The sequence below is a fragment of the Toxorhynchites rutilus genome, chromosome 3 (genome assembly GCF_029784135.1).
Source record: "Toxorhynchites rutilus septentrionalis strain SRP chromosome 3, ASM2978413v1, whole genome shotgun sequence".
NCBI lineage: Eukaryota > Metazoa > Arthropoda > Insecta > Diptera > Culicidae > Toxorhynchites > Toxorhynchites rutilus.
Window position 1 is genome coordinate 85548351 of NC_073746.1, and position 15774 is coordinate 85564124.

Genomic DNA, 15774 nt, shown 5'->3' on the forward strand with positions numbered 1-15774 from the left:
GCCAAACGCTCAATTCGGACCTGTACTGCCAACAACTGGACCGCTTGAAGGTAGCACTCATGAAGAAGAGGCCATCTTTGATAAACAGAGGCCGCATTGTCTTCCATCAGGACAACGCCTGGCCACACACTTCTTTGGTGACGCGCCAGAAGCTCCGGGAGCTCGGATGGGAGGTTCTTTTGCATCCGCCGTATAGTCCGGACCTTGCAACAAGTGACTACCACCTGTTTTTGTCCATGGCGAACGAGCTAGGTAATCAGAAGTTAGCCACAAAAGAGGCCTGTGAAAATTGGCTATCCGAGTTTTTTGCCAATAAGGAAGCGAGTTTCTATAACAGAGGTATTATGAAGATGGCATCTCGTTGGGAACAAGTCATCGAACAAAACGGCGCATATTTGACTTAAAACAGATGATTGTAACTAATTTTATGAACAAATGAAAATTCAAAAAAAATACCGCAGGACTTTTTTGACAGCCTAATATATTTGGTTTCTATGATAGGGAAATCAAAGATCCTTTTCTTAAATAATAAAATCCAGGTAACCAGGAATGACTGATCCTACTGCATAGAATGTATTAGGTTATATCATATCGAATCATATGTACGAGTTTTAACCGCTGTTGAATTAAATTTCAGATAGTCGCACGAGATAGCTGGTGGATGACAATCCAGACGACCGGAGTTCGAACCCACATCGGAGCAGTTTTAACCAAACATCAATCTGTGCCATTTCAAACATTTATAGTCCGCTCCCAATACAAGTAAATTGAATAATTATTATTTCTACAAATATAAATACTCATCTATAAAAATGGCGATTCGTGAGGCTATATTAAACATTTTACGAAAATATTTTGCGCCATTTGTTTTTATTTTCTATGTCTGTAATAAATCGTATATGAGTATGGCAAAAGTCGTATTAGGTGTCTTGACAATTCATGAATATATTCATATTAGATCGCAATTCAATTTCAACATAATCGCTATTATAGTCGGTCAAAGTTGCATATTCATCCAAACTAATTCGGTAAGCATTTGCCATGTATGTATATGGCCTCCACTTTTGCATGCATATGCCAGTTAGGCGCATTATATGCCAACCAAAATTTAGGGCATATGATGTTATATATACGCTTGTTATGCGATTTAATGTTTGCTGGGCGGGTTCTATTTATCCTTCCCAGTCTACGGATAATTAGTTTGCAGATTTCGTCTTTTTTCTTGGATCTCACAAAACAACGTGTTTGATATAGAATTGAAGCAATAGCAAATAAGTTCAATATCAAAGAATCGATCGTAGAGCGATATGAGAATTTTATTTTGGTTGATTAAAACAGTAAAGTTTATTATGCTTTTGAGGGCAAATAAAACAACTGCTGAAAACCACTAACTTCGAAGAAAAAAAAACTTCTGAAATGTTCCTAAAATTTGCAGACAGTGTAAATGTGAGGGTACTGTTAAGCGATAAATTATCTCAGTTTTCGGATAGTAGTATTGGACTAGTGCTAAACAGCAACCCTTCTTGTTCAGAACGAGTTTTAGATGTACTTAGTTTTAAGCTATAAAATTGTTTTGAATCTGTAATATTTGTTCTCATGATACGCGTAGAAGTCCCACACTGAGAGATCCTCCTAAAAATGTCAACTTACGCAAATTTAGTTTCATTCCACCAAGATAAAAAAACCGCCAATCAGCGAGTTCTGTAATACCCCAATTTTAAGCCAAATAAACCGATCATGTTACATCATTTCGGAACCTTTCGTTTTACATGCATGATGCACTATTATTAATGGAAAAAATCCCGATTGACGAATTTATGCAAAGCTAAATCAGCTCATGCGACATCTACATTAGAGTTCAGAAACACAAAAGTAACGGTGTTTGTTTATTTTACGAACTGAAATGCAAGATTTGGTCGTGATTATTCATTTTATTTCTATTTAGATTCATTTCAACCATTTAATGTCGTCATTATATAGTAAGAAAGTTAGGGCTTTGTATATTCACGATAACGCATACAGATTATGGGCCCGATTCTCGAATACACTTCACGTTGGAAACGAAATAAACGGCACGCCATTGAACTACGTTTTACGAGTTAGTGAAGTGTCGAAGATAATGATGAGTTATCAGGCAGAATGAGCACTTTTCCAATGAAAAATCATTAATGAAAATTAACTTCTTCGTATCAAACTGATATTCAATGTGAGTGGAAAACTTTGTTTTCTTCATGTGATAGAATAATCTCATACAAAAATTTTATTTGAATATAATTTGATATAATAATGATTAGTTTAGTGAGAAACTAATCTCGTTTCCAGATGTCGACACCGTACCGTTGTCATCGCGGATACGTTTCATTCCGTTTCCACCGTGAAGTGTATTCGAAGTGTATTCGAGAATCAGGCCCAATATCTTTCCAGTAATAATGATAATGATTTCTAACTTATATTGAACCTAAAGAGATTTGATAAAGACAGAATTAGTTAGCTAGCGGACGAGGATGATCGTGACTCTTTTAGCTTTAGCTTTAGTTCAGTCATCATTTTTTAGAAACTTCACTTCCCCATATGGGAAGATAAGTGATGTACTTAGTTTAAAACTATAAAAATGTTTTGAACCTGTAATATTTGTTCTCATGATACGCGTAGAAGCCCCACCCTAAGAGATTCTCCTAAAAATGTCGACTTGCGCAAATTTAGTTTCATTCCACCAGGATGAAAAAAATCCGCCAATCAGCGAGTTCTGTAATACAGCAATTTTACGCCAAATAAACCGATCATTTTATTAAATTTCGGAAACTTTCGTTTTACATGCATGATGCACTACTATTAATGGAAAAAAATCCAATTGACGAATTGCATTTGCATTTTAAACTAATAATTCACTGTTTGTTAGATTTTACACGGTTTTTTACGCGGTTTTTTCACGAGGATTTTGGAATTTACGCGGTTTTCTTTAACGGCCGATACGAGATGGATCTGCAGTATTTGAAGCACAAAATATGCCAACATTCGTTTTCATAGTAAAAAATGTACATTACAACACTTATACCAAGCAATTATTCGTTTGTTATGTAGAAAATCAATGTAAAATTATGATTTTCCAACTTTTAGCGTAGAAATAATACTTGAAACTAAGGAATTTGAAGAAAAATTCTAATTTTTCTAAAAAAAAAACCAAACAAATTTGGTTCGAAAATCATCATTTTACTCGCTGCGCTATCTGGTTGTAAATCTAGCTTAGATTCGTCAATTACATAGAATACTTATTCGGTACGGAAAGGTAAATTTTTATTCGCAATCTTTATTTTAAAAATGACGAATTTACGCAAAGCTGAATCAGCTCATGCGACATCTACATTAGAGTTCAGAACCACAAAAGTGAGGGTGTTTGTTTATTTTACGCACTGAAAAGCAAGATTCGGTGGTGATTATTCATTTTATTTCAATTTAGATTCATTTTAGTCATTGAATGTCGTCAGTATATGGTAAGAAAGTTAGGGCTTTGTATATTTACGATGGTTTCAACACGCGATTTGACCAAAGTCATAGAAAATCTTCGAAAATTTTAAGTTTAATAATGCATACCGGTTATTGATACTATGGATAATTGCGATGAAATCGATATCATATCAAATTGGCTGATATCATTGATTATGTAGGGGTCGATACGAGAAGGATTTGCAGTATTTCTAGCGCAAAACACCCTATTCATCGTTTACTTAGTTGAAAAAGACGGGTGGGTAATGTCGGGGACACAACCGGAGTGACGTAGGACTATACAAAGGGGACAGCTTTTGCTAAATATATATTTTAAATATATTGTTTTATTTCCTTCTTCTACGTGAATACCTACCTATCTAACTGAAAAATGGATTAGTTCACTGTTTACTCTTTATGAACATGTTGGAGGTTCTGAGAAGAACCTTTGATGTTGTGTTTTTGCGTTTTTTTACAAACTTTATCAATTTTTTCTCACTATCTTATAGTTGCTTCTTGATATTTTTCTGAAGGTTATGTACTTATTAAATGTTCAACGCCGGGCATCATTTGGCGTATGCACATATCGTACAATCAAAATGATGGCTATGATAGGGAATGCATAATGGTCCTCAGCTCATTCACTATCATATATGCCACTATTGAGCATATTACCGTAACTTAAACTGTGGTTTCGGAGACGAATGAATTGTAAGATTTATAGTCTCCGCAAACAATGTAAACAAAAATGAAAAAGAACTAAGGTTTTGTAGACGAACTCTACGATCTGTCGATAAATAGACGAGCTATAAGCGTTCTGAAAAACCAACCGTGAATACGGATGACCTTCGGATAAAAGTCCTTTAGAATAAGAACAGAGCAGCAGGAAATACATAGCTCATCATGTTGCTCCTTAGTTATGTTTCTATACAATGCAGATGTAACGTCAGTCAATTTTCAACATCAGTTATCAACCAAAGAATGCAGTTCTTGCTACCGAGAAAGTTAGTGAATGCCATCCTGCATACAATGTGTTGTAATTTGAAGCCACTTTCAATTCAGGAACCATGCATGGGTCTATGAAAGCTGAATGATCAATTTAAAAGACCCCAACCACCAATAAGTTCAAAAACAAGCATAAACAAAATAAATCAGTTCATATTATATGTCATATTATGTCACTTTAGAATGCATTGGTATTGTGAATAACTTTTAATAACTCTTCTTCAAAAGGTTTAATGGCCCTGAAAAGCGCCGTGTTTTACGGTGGCTGGTTTTGTCACCAAAGCAGTCTGTATAAACAAACTTTTTCCTTCTTCTACCTGCTGCCGTTATGCGATTGCGTTTGCCACTCGCTGCAACTGCCTGCTGTCTTGATGTCCACCGAACCGAATGTGGTCTGTTCTGAATGCGGGTTTTCTTATCGTCGCGAGCAGCTTTGCCAGCCAACTCGATCACTTCAGCGGCCGAAACTATATAACGCCGGCTAGGTGGACTGGTGCACTGGCCAAACGCTCTCGGCCTAGCTACCCTTGCGGAGAACTTCTCGATCACTGGAATGTGGAAATTTTCCAAAAGCATGGAAAAATTCTTTCGTTTTTGCAGTATTCAAAAAAGGCTGCAGGAAAAATGTTAAGAATTACAGAGGAATCGCCAGCCTTTGTTCGGTGTCTAAGTTATTTGAACTCATAGTTTTGGAATTCATCTCCCATGCATGCAGTAGTTACATCTCACATCAACAACATGGTTTCGTTCCCAAGCGATCTACCTCAACAAATCTGGTACTGTACACCTCATTCATCGCTCGCTCTCTACAGTCACGTCAACAAATTGATGCAATTTATACAGATTTCTCAGCTGCGTTTGATAAAATAAACCACGAAATAGCGGTCGCTAAACTCCGACGTCTCGGATTCCACGGCAACTTCTTGAACTGGTTACGTTCATACCTGACTGGCCGTGTGATGTCAGTGAAAATAGGTGACACTGTATCTTCTCCGTTTCCAGTATCATCGGGTGTTCCTCAAGGTAGTCATCTTGGCCCTTACATTTTTCTTCTGTACCTGAACGACGTTAACTTTTGCTTGGAGTGCCACAAACTCTCTTACGCCGATGACTTCAAGTTGTTTTGGCCCGTCAATTGTCTTAATGACGCAGTGTACCTGCAGCAGCAGCTTGACATTTTCGCTGAATGGTGTGATAACAATAGAATGGTTTTGAATCCTGAAAAATGTTCCATTATATCCTTCTCGAGGAAACGTTCATCTGTCGTTTATGAATATAAATTGCGCAGTGTGATTTTAGGCCGTGTAGTAGCAATCAAAGATCTAGGAGTCATCATTGACAGTAAACTCACATTCAAGGATCATATATCTTACGTCACCGCCAAAGCTTCTAGAACTCTTGGATTCATTTTTCGTGTCACGAAACAATTCAAAGACGTTTATTGCATCAAGGCACTCTATTGTGCGTTGGTTCGCTCAATTCTCGAGTATGCTTGCATAACATGGTCGCCTTACTATCAAAACGGTATTCAGCGCATCGAAGCGATCCAGCGTAAATTTGTTCGTTTCGCTTTACGTAATCTGCCCTGGAATGATCCCTCAAATCTTCAATTCAACGATCAAACGATCAATTTCAACATTTTCTATCGAAACCTACGCTACTACACTTTTATTCGTCTCCCTCACTCCTGCACAAATTACGGGCACAACGAGCCCGTAGCGAGTATGTGTCGAGTGCTAAACCGATGTTTTTCATCGTTCGATTTTCACCTGTCTCGCTCAACTCTCAAAAAAATGTTCCTCGTAGTTCTTAGACATTAATAAAATCTTCATTTAGACTTAGATTTAAATTAGATTTAGATATCATTAGGGCACTAATGTAAAGGCCTGTTGATATAATAAATAAAATGAAAATGAAAATGAAACTCCAGACCAACACGGTTCGAGCGGGATTTAGCCTTTCCTTTCACTTTTCCTCCTTTGTCATGTCCAGACATGGCTGCTCGTGTTGGTTTGTTGATGTGATGTGATGCGAAACGATGTGGTGTACGGTTTCGATGAGAATGATCGTTACGGAAAGAAGGAAGGAAGGTATTGTATTATAGAGACTTTAAACTTTTGCAGTTCATTCGTCTCTAGCCTTGAGAAAGGCTCTTTGAAAACTCTACTCTACTCTACTCCAGCGCTACCACCTCCGCCCTCTTACCTTGAGAAAGGCACTCGATCCCTCGCCGTCCGGCTCGTCCAGCAACGATGTTGTCCAGTCGGTGTCCACACAAAGAATGATCGTTACGGCAGTGGAGCGGGGATTTTTAAGCTGACTGGCTGGCTCGAGAATTACGTATGTGTGAGACTGCGACCAATGTTTCGTTTATTTTTTTTTTCTTTTATCTTTCCAATCGTGCTTCATTCTATTTCGGTGCTGCTCTGGTTGCCCGTTTTGGTCGGTACGATTTGAGGAGCACAAAATGGACCAATAAAAAATGGGCACATAGTGCATTTGGACAATGCTTGATATTTCACAATTATTCAATTGTTTATCTCAAGAAAAATGAAATGTTATTCGTTGTGATAGATGCGTAGATATAATTCCTATCAATTGACGCAAAAACCTTTGCGATCTATTGAGAAATGCTCGAGTTATAAGCATTCCAAATCTTGCATTTTTTCCTACTTGTTCAGTGCCTAGATTTTCATTTCACCCCCTATATCTTCCGGTTAGACGTAGTCCTACGTCAAAAAATTGAAGTTACAATACTTATAACAAGCCATTCCTCGTAGTGTACATAGCATATTGTAAAATGATGATTTTCTAACCTTTTCAGCGTGGAAAGAATACATGAAACCGGGAAATTAGAAGATAAATTTTGATTTTCTAGAAAATTTGAACGAATTTCATACCGAAAAAAAGACGGGTGGGTAATGTCGGGGACATAACCGAAGTGACGTAGGACTATACAAAGGGGACAGCTTTTGCTAAATATATATTTCGAATATATTTTTTTATTTTCTTCTCCTACGTGAATACCTACCTATCTACCTGAAAAATGGATTAGTTTACTGTTTACTCTTCATGAACATGTTGGGGGTTCTGAAAAGAACCTTTAGTGTTGTGTTTTAGCGTTTTTTTTACAAACTTGATTCTTGTTTTTTTTTTTGAATCCTTTGTACTTATTAAATGTTCAACGCCGGTCATCTTTCGTCGTATGCACATATCGTACAATCAAAATGATGGCTGTGATAGTGAATGCATGGTTTCGGAGACGAATGAATTGTAAGATTTGTAGTCTCCGCAAACAAAATAAATAAAAATGAAAAAGAACTGAGGTTTTGGAGACGAACTCTACGATCTGTCGAGAAATGAACGAGCTAGAAGCGTTCTGAAAAACCAACAGTAAATACAGGGACGGATGACCTTCGGATTAAAGTCCTTTAAAATAAGAACAGAGCAGCAGGAAATACATAGCTCATCATGCTGCTCCTTAGTTAATTTTCTATACAATGCAGATGTAACCTCAGTCAATTTTCAACATCAGTTATAAACAAAAGAAAGCAGTTCTTGCTACCGAGAAATTTCGTTAATGTCATCCTGCATACAATGTGTTGTAATTCGAAGCCACTTTTAATTCGGAAACCAAGCATGGGTTTGTGGAAACTGAATGATCAATTTAAAAGACCCCAACCACCAATAAGTTCAAGAACAAGCATAAACAAAATAAATCAGTTTATATTATATGTCATATTATGTCACTTTAGAATGCATTGGTATTGTGAATAACTTTTAATAACTCTTCTTTGAATGGTTTAATGGCCCTTTACGGTGGCTGGTTTTGCCACCAAAGCAGTCTGTATAAACAAACTTTTTCCTTCTTCTACCTGCTGCCGTTTTGCGATTGCGTTTGCCACTCGCTGAAACTAGTTGTTGCGACCGAACCGAATGTGCTCTGTTCTGTAGGCGGGTTTTCTTATTGTCGTGAGCAGCTTTGCAAGCCAACTCGAGCACTCCGGCGGCCGAAATTCTATAATCGCTATCAGGTATACTGGTGCTCCGGCACCAATCCGTTGATGCGATGTGATGTGAAATGATGCCATACAACCACACTGATTTACGGTTTGAAAGAGAATGACATATTTTTTAGTGGATCCGCGCGTTTCGTACTTTAGCGGTACACGCTCACAGGATAGAGACAAATCGGCAGACTCAGCCAAAGGGTCGAGTCCAACGAGACAAACGAATGAACGTTAAAAGGCAGCGATGGCATAAAAATTCATTCATTACGATTTGTTCGCTCGTTGGATTCACATGCAGGCTAAAAAGGGTCCTTTTCAGGATCACAAAATTATCTTCTATCTGAAGAGTTTAATGTTTTGTTATCACTCGATATCCCCATCTTGTTCGGCTAAACCTTCCTGTTTAGCGATTGCGTTTGCCATTCGCCACAGCTTTCACAGTTGAAAATTTCTTCCCATCCAGCTTGTGACATATTGTACAGTAAATTACATTCAATGCGACGTGCCGAAGCACCACTCAGTGTTGCATTGGAGTCGATTTTAACCTGTAATTGAACATTTGCGATGACAGTGGTACAGTGTCGACTTTCAATGTGGGGTCATAATTTGGATCTCTATGTTTACAAAAATGTTCAACTAAATATGTCGCATTACATGTCCGTCCAATTAGTTAAATGTCGAACTAATTGTAAATTACTGTACTTTCAATCTGGAAACAATTTACGAATTGGTGAAAATTGAATAATCAGGAAAGTCCCCAACTATCAATAAGCTCAGAACAACTGCCAAATTCACATACTCATCAGATCCTGGCAAACAAATTATGAAAAAATCAATTTGTGTTTTATTATTATTTTGGATATTATTTTAGAAAGCATTGAACTGTATTTCGTAAGCTCTTTTTTGAAAGGTTTAATGGCCCTGATAAGCGCCTTGTATTATGGAATGGTTCCAATTTAGAAAACTTTGTACTCGTGGTTTTGAAAAAAACCATTTCGAACGCCCTCGATACCGCCTTGTTCTGGATTTGCCACCAAAGCAGATTGTAAAAAGAACAACCTTTTTTCTTCTGCTACCAGCTGCCGTTTTGCGATTGCGATTGCGTTTGCCACTCGCCACTCGCTGCAAATGCCAGTTGTCTTGATGTCCTCCGAATGTGTTCTGATCCGAATGCAGTTTTTTTAATCGTCGCAAGCAGCTTTACCAGCTAACTCGATCACTTCGGCGGCCGAAACTAAACACGGTTCGAGCGGGATTTTGCCTTTCCCTTCACTTTTCCTCCTTTACCATGTCCAGACATGGCTGCTTGGGTTGGTTTGTAGATGTGTTGTGATGCGAACCGATGTGGTGTACGGTTTGAATGAGAATGATCGTTACGGAAGGAAGGAAGGTATTGTATTATAGAGACTTTAAACTTTTGCAGTTCATTCGTCTCTAGCCTTGAGAAAGGCCCTTTGAAAACTCTACTCTACTCTATTACTCTACTCCAGCGCTACCACCTCCGCCCTCTTGCCTTGAGAAAGGCACTCGATCCCTCGCCGTCCAGCTCGTCCAGCAACGATGTTGTCCAGTCAGTGTCCACACAAAGAATGTGATCGTTACGGCAGCGGAGCGGGGATTTTTAAGCTGACTGGCTGGCTCGAGAATTACGCATGTGTGAGACTGCGACCAATGTTTCCTTCATTTTTTTTTCTTTTTCCTTTCCAATCGTGCTTCATTCTATTTCGCTGCTGCTCTGGTTGCCCGTTTTGATCGGTACGATTTGAGGAGCACAAAATGGACCAATCAAAAATGGGCACATAACTCATTTGGACAATGCTTGATATTTCACAATTATTCAATTATTTATCTCAAAAAAAAATGAAATGTTATTCGTTATGATAGATGCGTAGATATATTTCCTATCAATTGATGCAAAAACCTTTGCGATCTATTGAGAAATGCTCGAGTTATAAGCGTTCCAAATCTTGCATTTTTTCCTGCTTGTTCAGTGCCTAGATTTTCATTTCACCCCCTATATCTTCCGGTTAGACGTAGTCCTACGTCAAAAACAAAACATCCTCATTTTACTCGCGGCGCCATCTGGCTGTAAATCGAACGTAAAATCGTCAATTGTGTTTATTCATCTTCGATTGCCAAATGGTGATCTAACGCAAAACGTAAACGATTGGTGAGACATCTGGATTTTGTTTTTAAACTAAGAAAATGATGCTAATGTAACCTAAAACTCAAAAACAAATCACGTATATTTTACTTCCGGGCTTTCCAAGGTAGTTCTCACATGCAGGAGTCGTGCATTTTTCTACTTGTGTTTGATTGTGCTCTCGAATTTCCTTCTTTAATTCAACCATTGTCAACAGTTTTTATAGTTTTCACTACTGAAAGAGGTAAATAAATAACATGTTATATATAAAATTGCGCAGAATTAAATTTCTTACAAACTCATCGCAATCAAATAATCTTTTATGAGTATAACATTGTAATTTATGGAAAGAACTACAAACCTTCCATAAGCTCACATGGCAACCATCATCACTTTCACCGCAGCGCCGCCTAGGTGTAGATTTGTACGTTAAATCGCCAAATGGCGCCACACGAAATCTGTTCTGTGACGCAAAAACATTGTTATTACCACTTCACATCCAGATGTCGCATACAACGACCACTCGCACCGAGCTCTCGGGTTAATGCTGAACTCACAGCATTTCGTTCTGTCAATCCCTCCTCACATCATCTGTCACCCGCTGACAGGCAGTCAGCTGCAGCAGCATCATCTCTCGTTGTCGTATTTTGCCCTGGCTCATTCATTAGTTCGATTCGCTGCGATCGTCGCCGTCGTGTGTAGAGAGAGGAGTGTATTTCTTCGGTTCGACCGTCTTGAGTTACGGTGTGTAGTGTAGTGTAGTAGAGTGGGATAGTGCATGCAAGCGAGAAAACGAGAAAGCGAGAGCGAGCTAGCGAGGGAGTGTGTAAAATTTTATCGCAAAAACGTCTTGCCTTTTCTGTAACGCGCACTGCTCTATCGAGATAATATATGCTTATAATTGTAAAATGAATATTTTCTAGTGTTCCGCCTCAGTGTTTGTTGTGTTTCCGTAAGGAGTTCCGCTTGTGGAACAGCATAATTCCCGTGTGTATCGTGCAAAAATCAGCTTCCTAGTGTTCATTGAAGGAAGGGCGGAAGAGCGAAGAAGAAAAAAATGGGAAGAAGGGCTCCATTGTGAATCTAGTAGTGGATGGGAAGAGGCCTCGGTATTCTGGAAGGAAATCTTTCCCCCGGAGTAGTGATCGGTAGTAGCATCAACCAGGAAAAAATACTACGGGTGGTTTACGCCCCATTTGTGTGTTTCCATCTGAGATAAGCTCGCAGCGGCAGTGGTTCCCGTTTAGGAGGAGGAGGTGTCATGAACTCCCGAATAAAGTGAGTGTGGGGCATTTGTTGCCAATTATGGTTTATTGTTGACAGAAGCTCTAGCTGAAATAGACCGTAAATAGTGTGATGGGAGATAGTGGCGATAAGTGTAGCCTTCCAAAACAGCATTCAAAAGCTGATTTGAAATAATGTAGATAGTGACACATTTAGCAGAGGTAGCAGAACGACTAGAATTCGAGAGACCTTGAACGCAAGGCCAGTGCTGTCAGATTTGCGGGTGGATACCAAAGATGCTCAAAATTCGCATTTTCTCGGACAAATATTTCCATGAATAATTCACATTACATTTTCATCAAATTTTTAAGCGGATTACTTTTCAAATTCCGATACAATCAATTCAAAAACTTTATAAATAAGAATGTGACCGGACAATATTTCCTATGTTAAACATCAGGGGAGTATTCAAATAATTTTCACCCGAACTAAATAATTCTTATTAATTATTATATATATTGCATATCCTCCACATATCCATATCCTATCAGTACACAATTTTCATATGACTCCCGACTAAAAAATCGATACGAATCCAAAATGAAAGGTTATGAAAGATTTATTTTCAAAAAATTTGATGATGTTTTTGCCAATTTTTGTTTACGCATGAAAATTGATATAGGGAATCGATAAGAACACCTTTCTTAATATTTTAATAATATCTAAAACATCGCAATTTGTAATTTTTGAATTTAAAAAACCAAAAATGTATATTTTGTTGATTGACAACGAATGTTTCTTGGCTTTTTCACGGTACGAACATAATGAGCTATGGTTAACCCAAACTTATAAACATGATTTTCATCATAATAATTGTTATAGAATAAAACAAAGTATGGAAATTTTCTCCGGTTGAAACTTTAAGTGACCCTTAGGGGCTGTCCACATTCCACGTGGACATAAAAAGCACGATTTTAGACTCCCCCTCCCCCTCCGTGAACAAGCGTGGACATTGACCAGAACCCTGCCCCTGTTGTCCACGTGGTCATTCCTGAATATTTTTAAACTCAAAATTACCAAGTGAACACCACGTTTGTACCCTTACTCCATTTCAAATTTATTTCATGTCAGATTTTGTTTCTCAGAAAAGACTGTTTCAAATGACTTTTCCACTCACACGAATAAGAAGTTAGGAGTTCAAGGATATAGAGGCGAATGAACTGAAAAGTTTAAAGCCTCTTTAAACAAAGAATGTCAATAGGAGTTCAAGTATTCCTGAATCATCTGCTGCCGTTTTTGCATCGAAACCACCGTGTTATTCCAACAGAATAAAGCATCATTTCATGAAGGTCGGAAGTCCTCTACATGGTCTACAGGACTGGAGGTTCGATTCGGGACTTTTTACCAGTTCCAACCCCAATCAATAACTTATGGAGATTGATCGCCCGAGGAATAGGCAGTATGTGAGTTTTAGTTAGCTTAAACGAGCAGCTACCTCTGCGTGGAACGAGATTCAAATTTTCACATGCCGTAGCTTGGCCGAATACGTTGTTTGGATTGATTGGAAACTAAGGATGGCCTACGAATATTTCGTGCGAAATTTGTTGTTTATTTTGTAAAGAAGTGACACGTAATGTATTATTTTTAAATTACTCAAATTTCAATTTCTCGCGAAAAAGTAATGCAAGTGGAAAATTAAATCTTCGCGTTCGTATGTCTGTTCTCAGCCACCAAACCTTTTTTGCGCGCAGAACTGTAATCAAAAACCACGACCTCATTTCGAGGGATTGTTTCGAAGGACAGCACACGAACGAGAGTTTTAGAATATATTTTTTTTTATATAAAAACAGCATTTTAAAACACATTATTCAGTAGACTTACATCTGAAGTTCAGAACGAATTGAAAAAATCTTGTTTATCTTTCATTATCATACAAATTATGCATCACTGTATGGCACCATGTCCAAATACGACCGCAAATGGTCAACATGCAACTGTGTATCTATGTAAAAATTATCATTATGTCGCCATTTTTGTACAATTTTAGTACATAGTAATGATTTACAACTAACAGTTCGGCTGAAAAATTTATAAGGTAACACAGTAAAACTTTTTTTTTTTTGCAAAATTCAATTTTATTATTCAACATAATTACCTTCGAGGGCAATACAGCGATTATAGCGATTTTGCAACAATTTCCATACCATTTTTAAAGTACTCTTTCGGTTTTTCCTCAAAATAGGCCTCAGTTTCGGTATTCATTTTATCATTGGTCTTAAATTTCTTGTCAGCAAGCATTCTCTTCAGGTCTGCGAACAGAAAATAGTCGCTGGGGGCCAGATCTGGAGAATACAGTGAATGCGGAAGCAGTTCGAAGCCCAATTAGTGCAATTTTGTCATCTTTTTCATTGATTTGTGATATTTTCATTTTTTTTTCACAGTAACAAAAATTGCTTCACGAACCAATCAACCGATTGCTGTCATATTTTGACACGTATCCATTGAAAGATGGTACTTTGTGATACTCAAGTAGATTTTCGCAAGAGGCGCTATCTAGACGTCAACCTTACGAACTTTTCAGCCGAACTGTTAGAATATGCATTTTGCATGATTTATTTTGAAATGAAAAAATCCTCTGACACCAAAACTTGAGCAAAACGGTTCAAGGAGAATGATGACGGTCCACGACCAGGAGCTCCAGCCATAGGCCTTTTGGAAGAAGATTGTTTGGATCGGTTAGAGTAAGTTTGAGCAATCCAGGCTACTCAAGCAACAGTTTTTTTTGTCCTATTTATTTATTTTAGGCTCATTAGCATTTGAGCTGTAACAGAGCCGAATTTTAATCGTGTACATGTCACATGTTTTATCATATCTATAATTATCACATTACACAGTTGCCACTTTTCCGCGTAAGAGTATTTCCTTCTATACCATTGCATATGGTACACATTTTAACACAGTAGTCATTTAGGCGTAAGAGTTTTCCTTCTGTTTTTCCATTATCCAGTTAGACCGGACAGCAGAGACAGTTGATTGATCATTGTTGAGTTACCGTGGATCGATCTCTATCGCTGATGATTGTTGCGTGGACGTAGTTATTCTGTAACAACACAAAGATGGTCAATGAGGGCCCTGAGTGTTGAACTCACGATCGATCGCTTACTAAGTAAAGCAACAATTAAACACGATGATGGACACGTGCTTGTGTGGGGCTATTTTTCTCGGAATGGGGTGGACAATCTCGTCAAGATCGATGTAAAGAAGACTGCTGAGTCCTACGTCAATCTCTTAGAGGAGAACTTAGAAAGCCGTCACTCAGGAAAATTAATATTCAAGGCTATATTTACCAATAGGACAATGATCCCAAGCACACCTCGAAAGTTGCGAAACGCAATCCAAAAAGATTAAAATGCTTGAGCGGCCATCCTAGTCCCCAGACCCCCACCCCATTGAGCATCTATGCATAATACTGGATGAAAAAATCCAATGAATTGGAGTTTTATATAAATTTGAAAATGAATACAAACAATTGCTTGTTTACATCCTTTCCATTGCGAGAAATACGTTCATTTTCTAAAAAAAAAATCATGAAAAAGTATTTTGCGTAGTGCTGTTTACTTTTCTCTTTTCAGCACTGTACATAGGATATTTGGTAAATTATCAAGTAGCTCTTGATCAACCTGATAAATCTTCACAAACTGATTTATGATTAGTTTTCTGACACCAAATTGCTAGATTATTTACTTCCGTGGCAATTTCATTTTAGGCATCTCCAAAAAACCACGAATTCTATCATTGTATTCACACTGACAAGTATTTGAAAAAAAAAAAAAAAGCCAGCCCAAACTTTTTATTGTTAAATACGCAGAACGAGCATGATAGGAAAGTTTAAAAATTCCTGAAAATGAA

General features: G+C 37.9%; 1 protein-coding gene across 8 annotated transcripts in view; it reads left to right on the forward strand.

Annotated features, from left to right (window-relative positions):
- Positions 1–11281: 11281 nt before the first annotated feature.
- The window catches only part of LOC129778991 (DENN domain-containing protein 1A), an 85105-nt gene continuing 80612 nt past the window's right edge, over positions 11282–15774 (forward strand). For 3 of the 8 annotated variants that reach the window (XR_008743541.1, XR_008743542.1, XM_055786216.1), the window contains exon 1: positions 11282–11919. Coding sequence is in view for 6 of the 8 variants with exons in the window: in XM_055786216.1 (XP_055642191.1) it covers positions 11903–11919 (17 nt within the window). In the remaining 2 variants the exon portion in view is untranslated. The remainder of the gene's footprint in view (positions 11920–15774) is intronic. The other 5 variants (XM_055786219.1, XM_055786218.1, XM_055786214.1 and 2 more) reach the window with 4 other exon arrangements.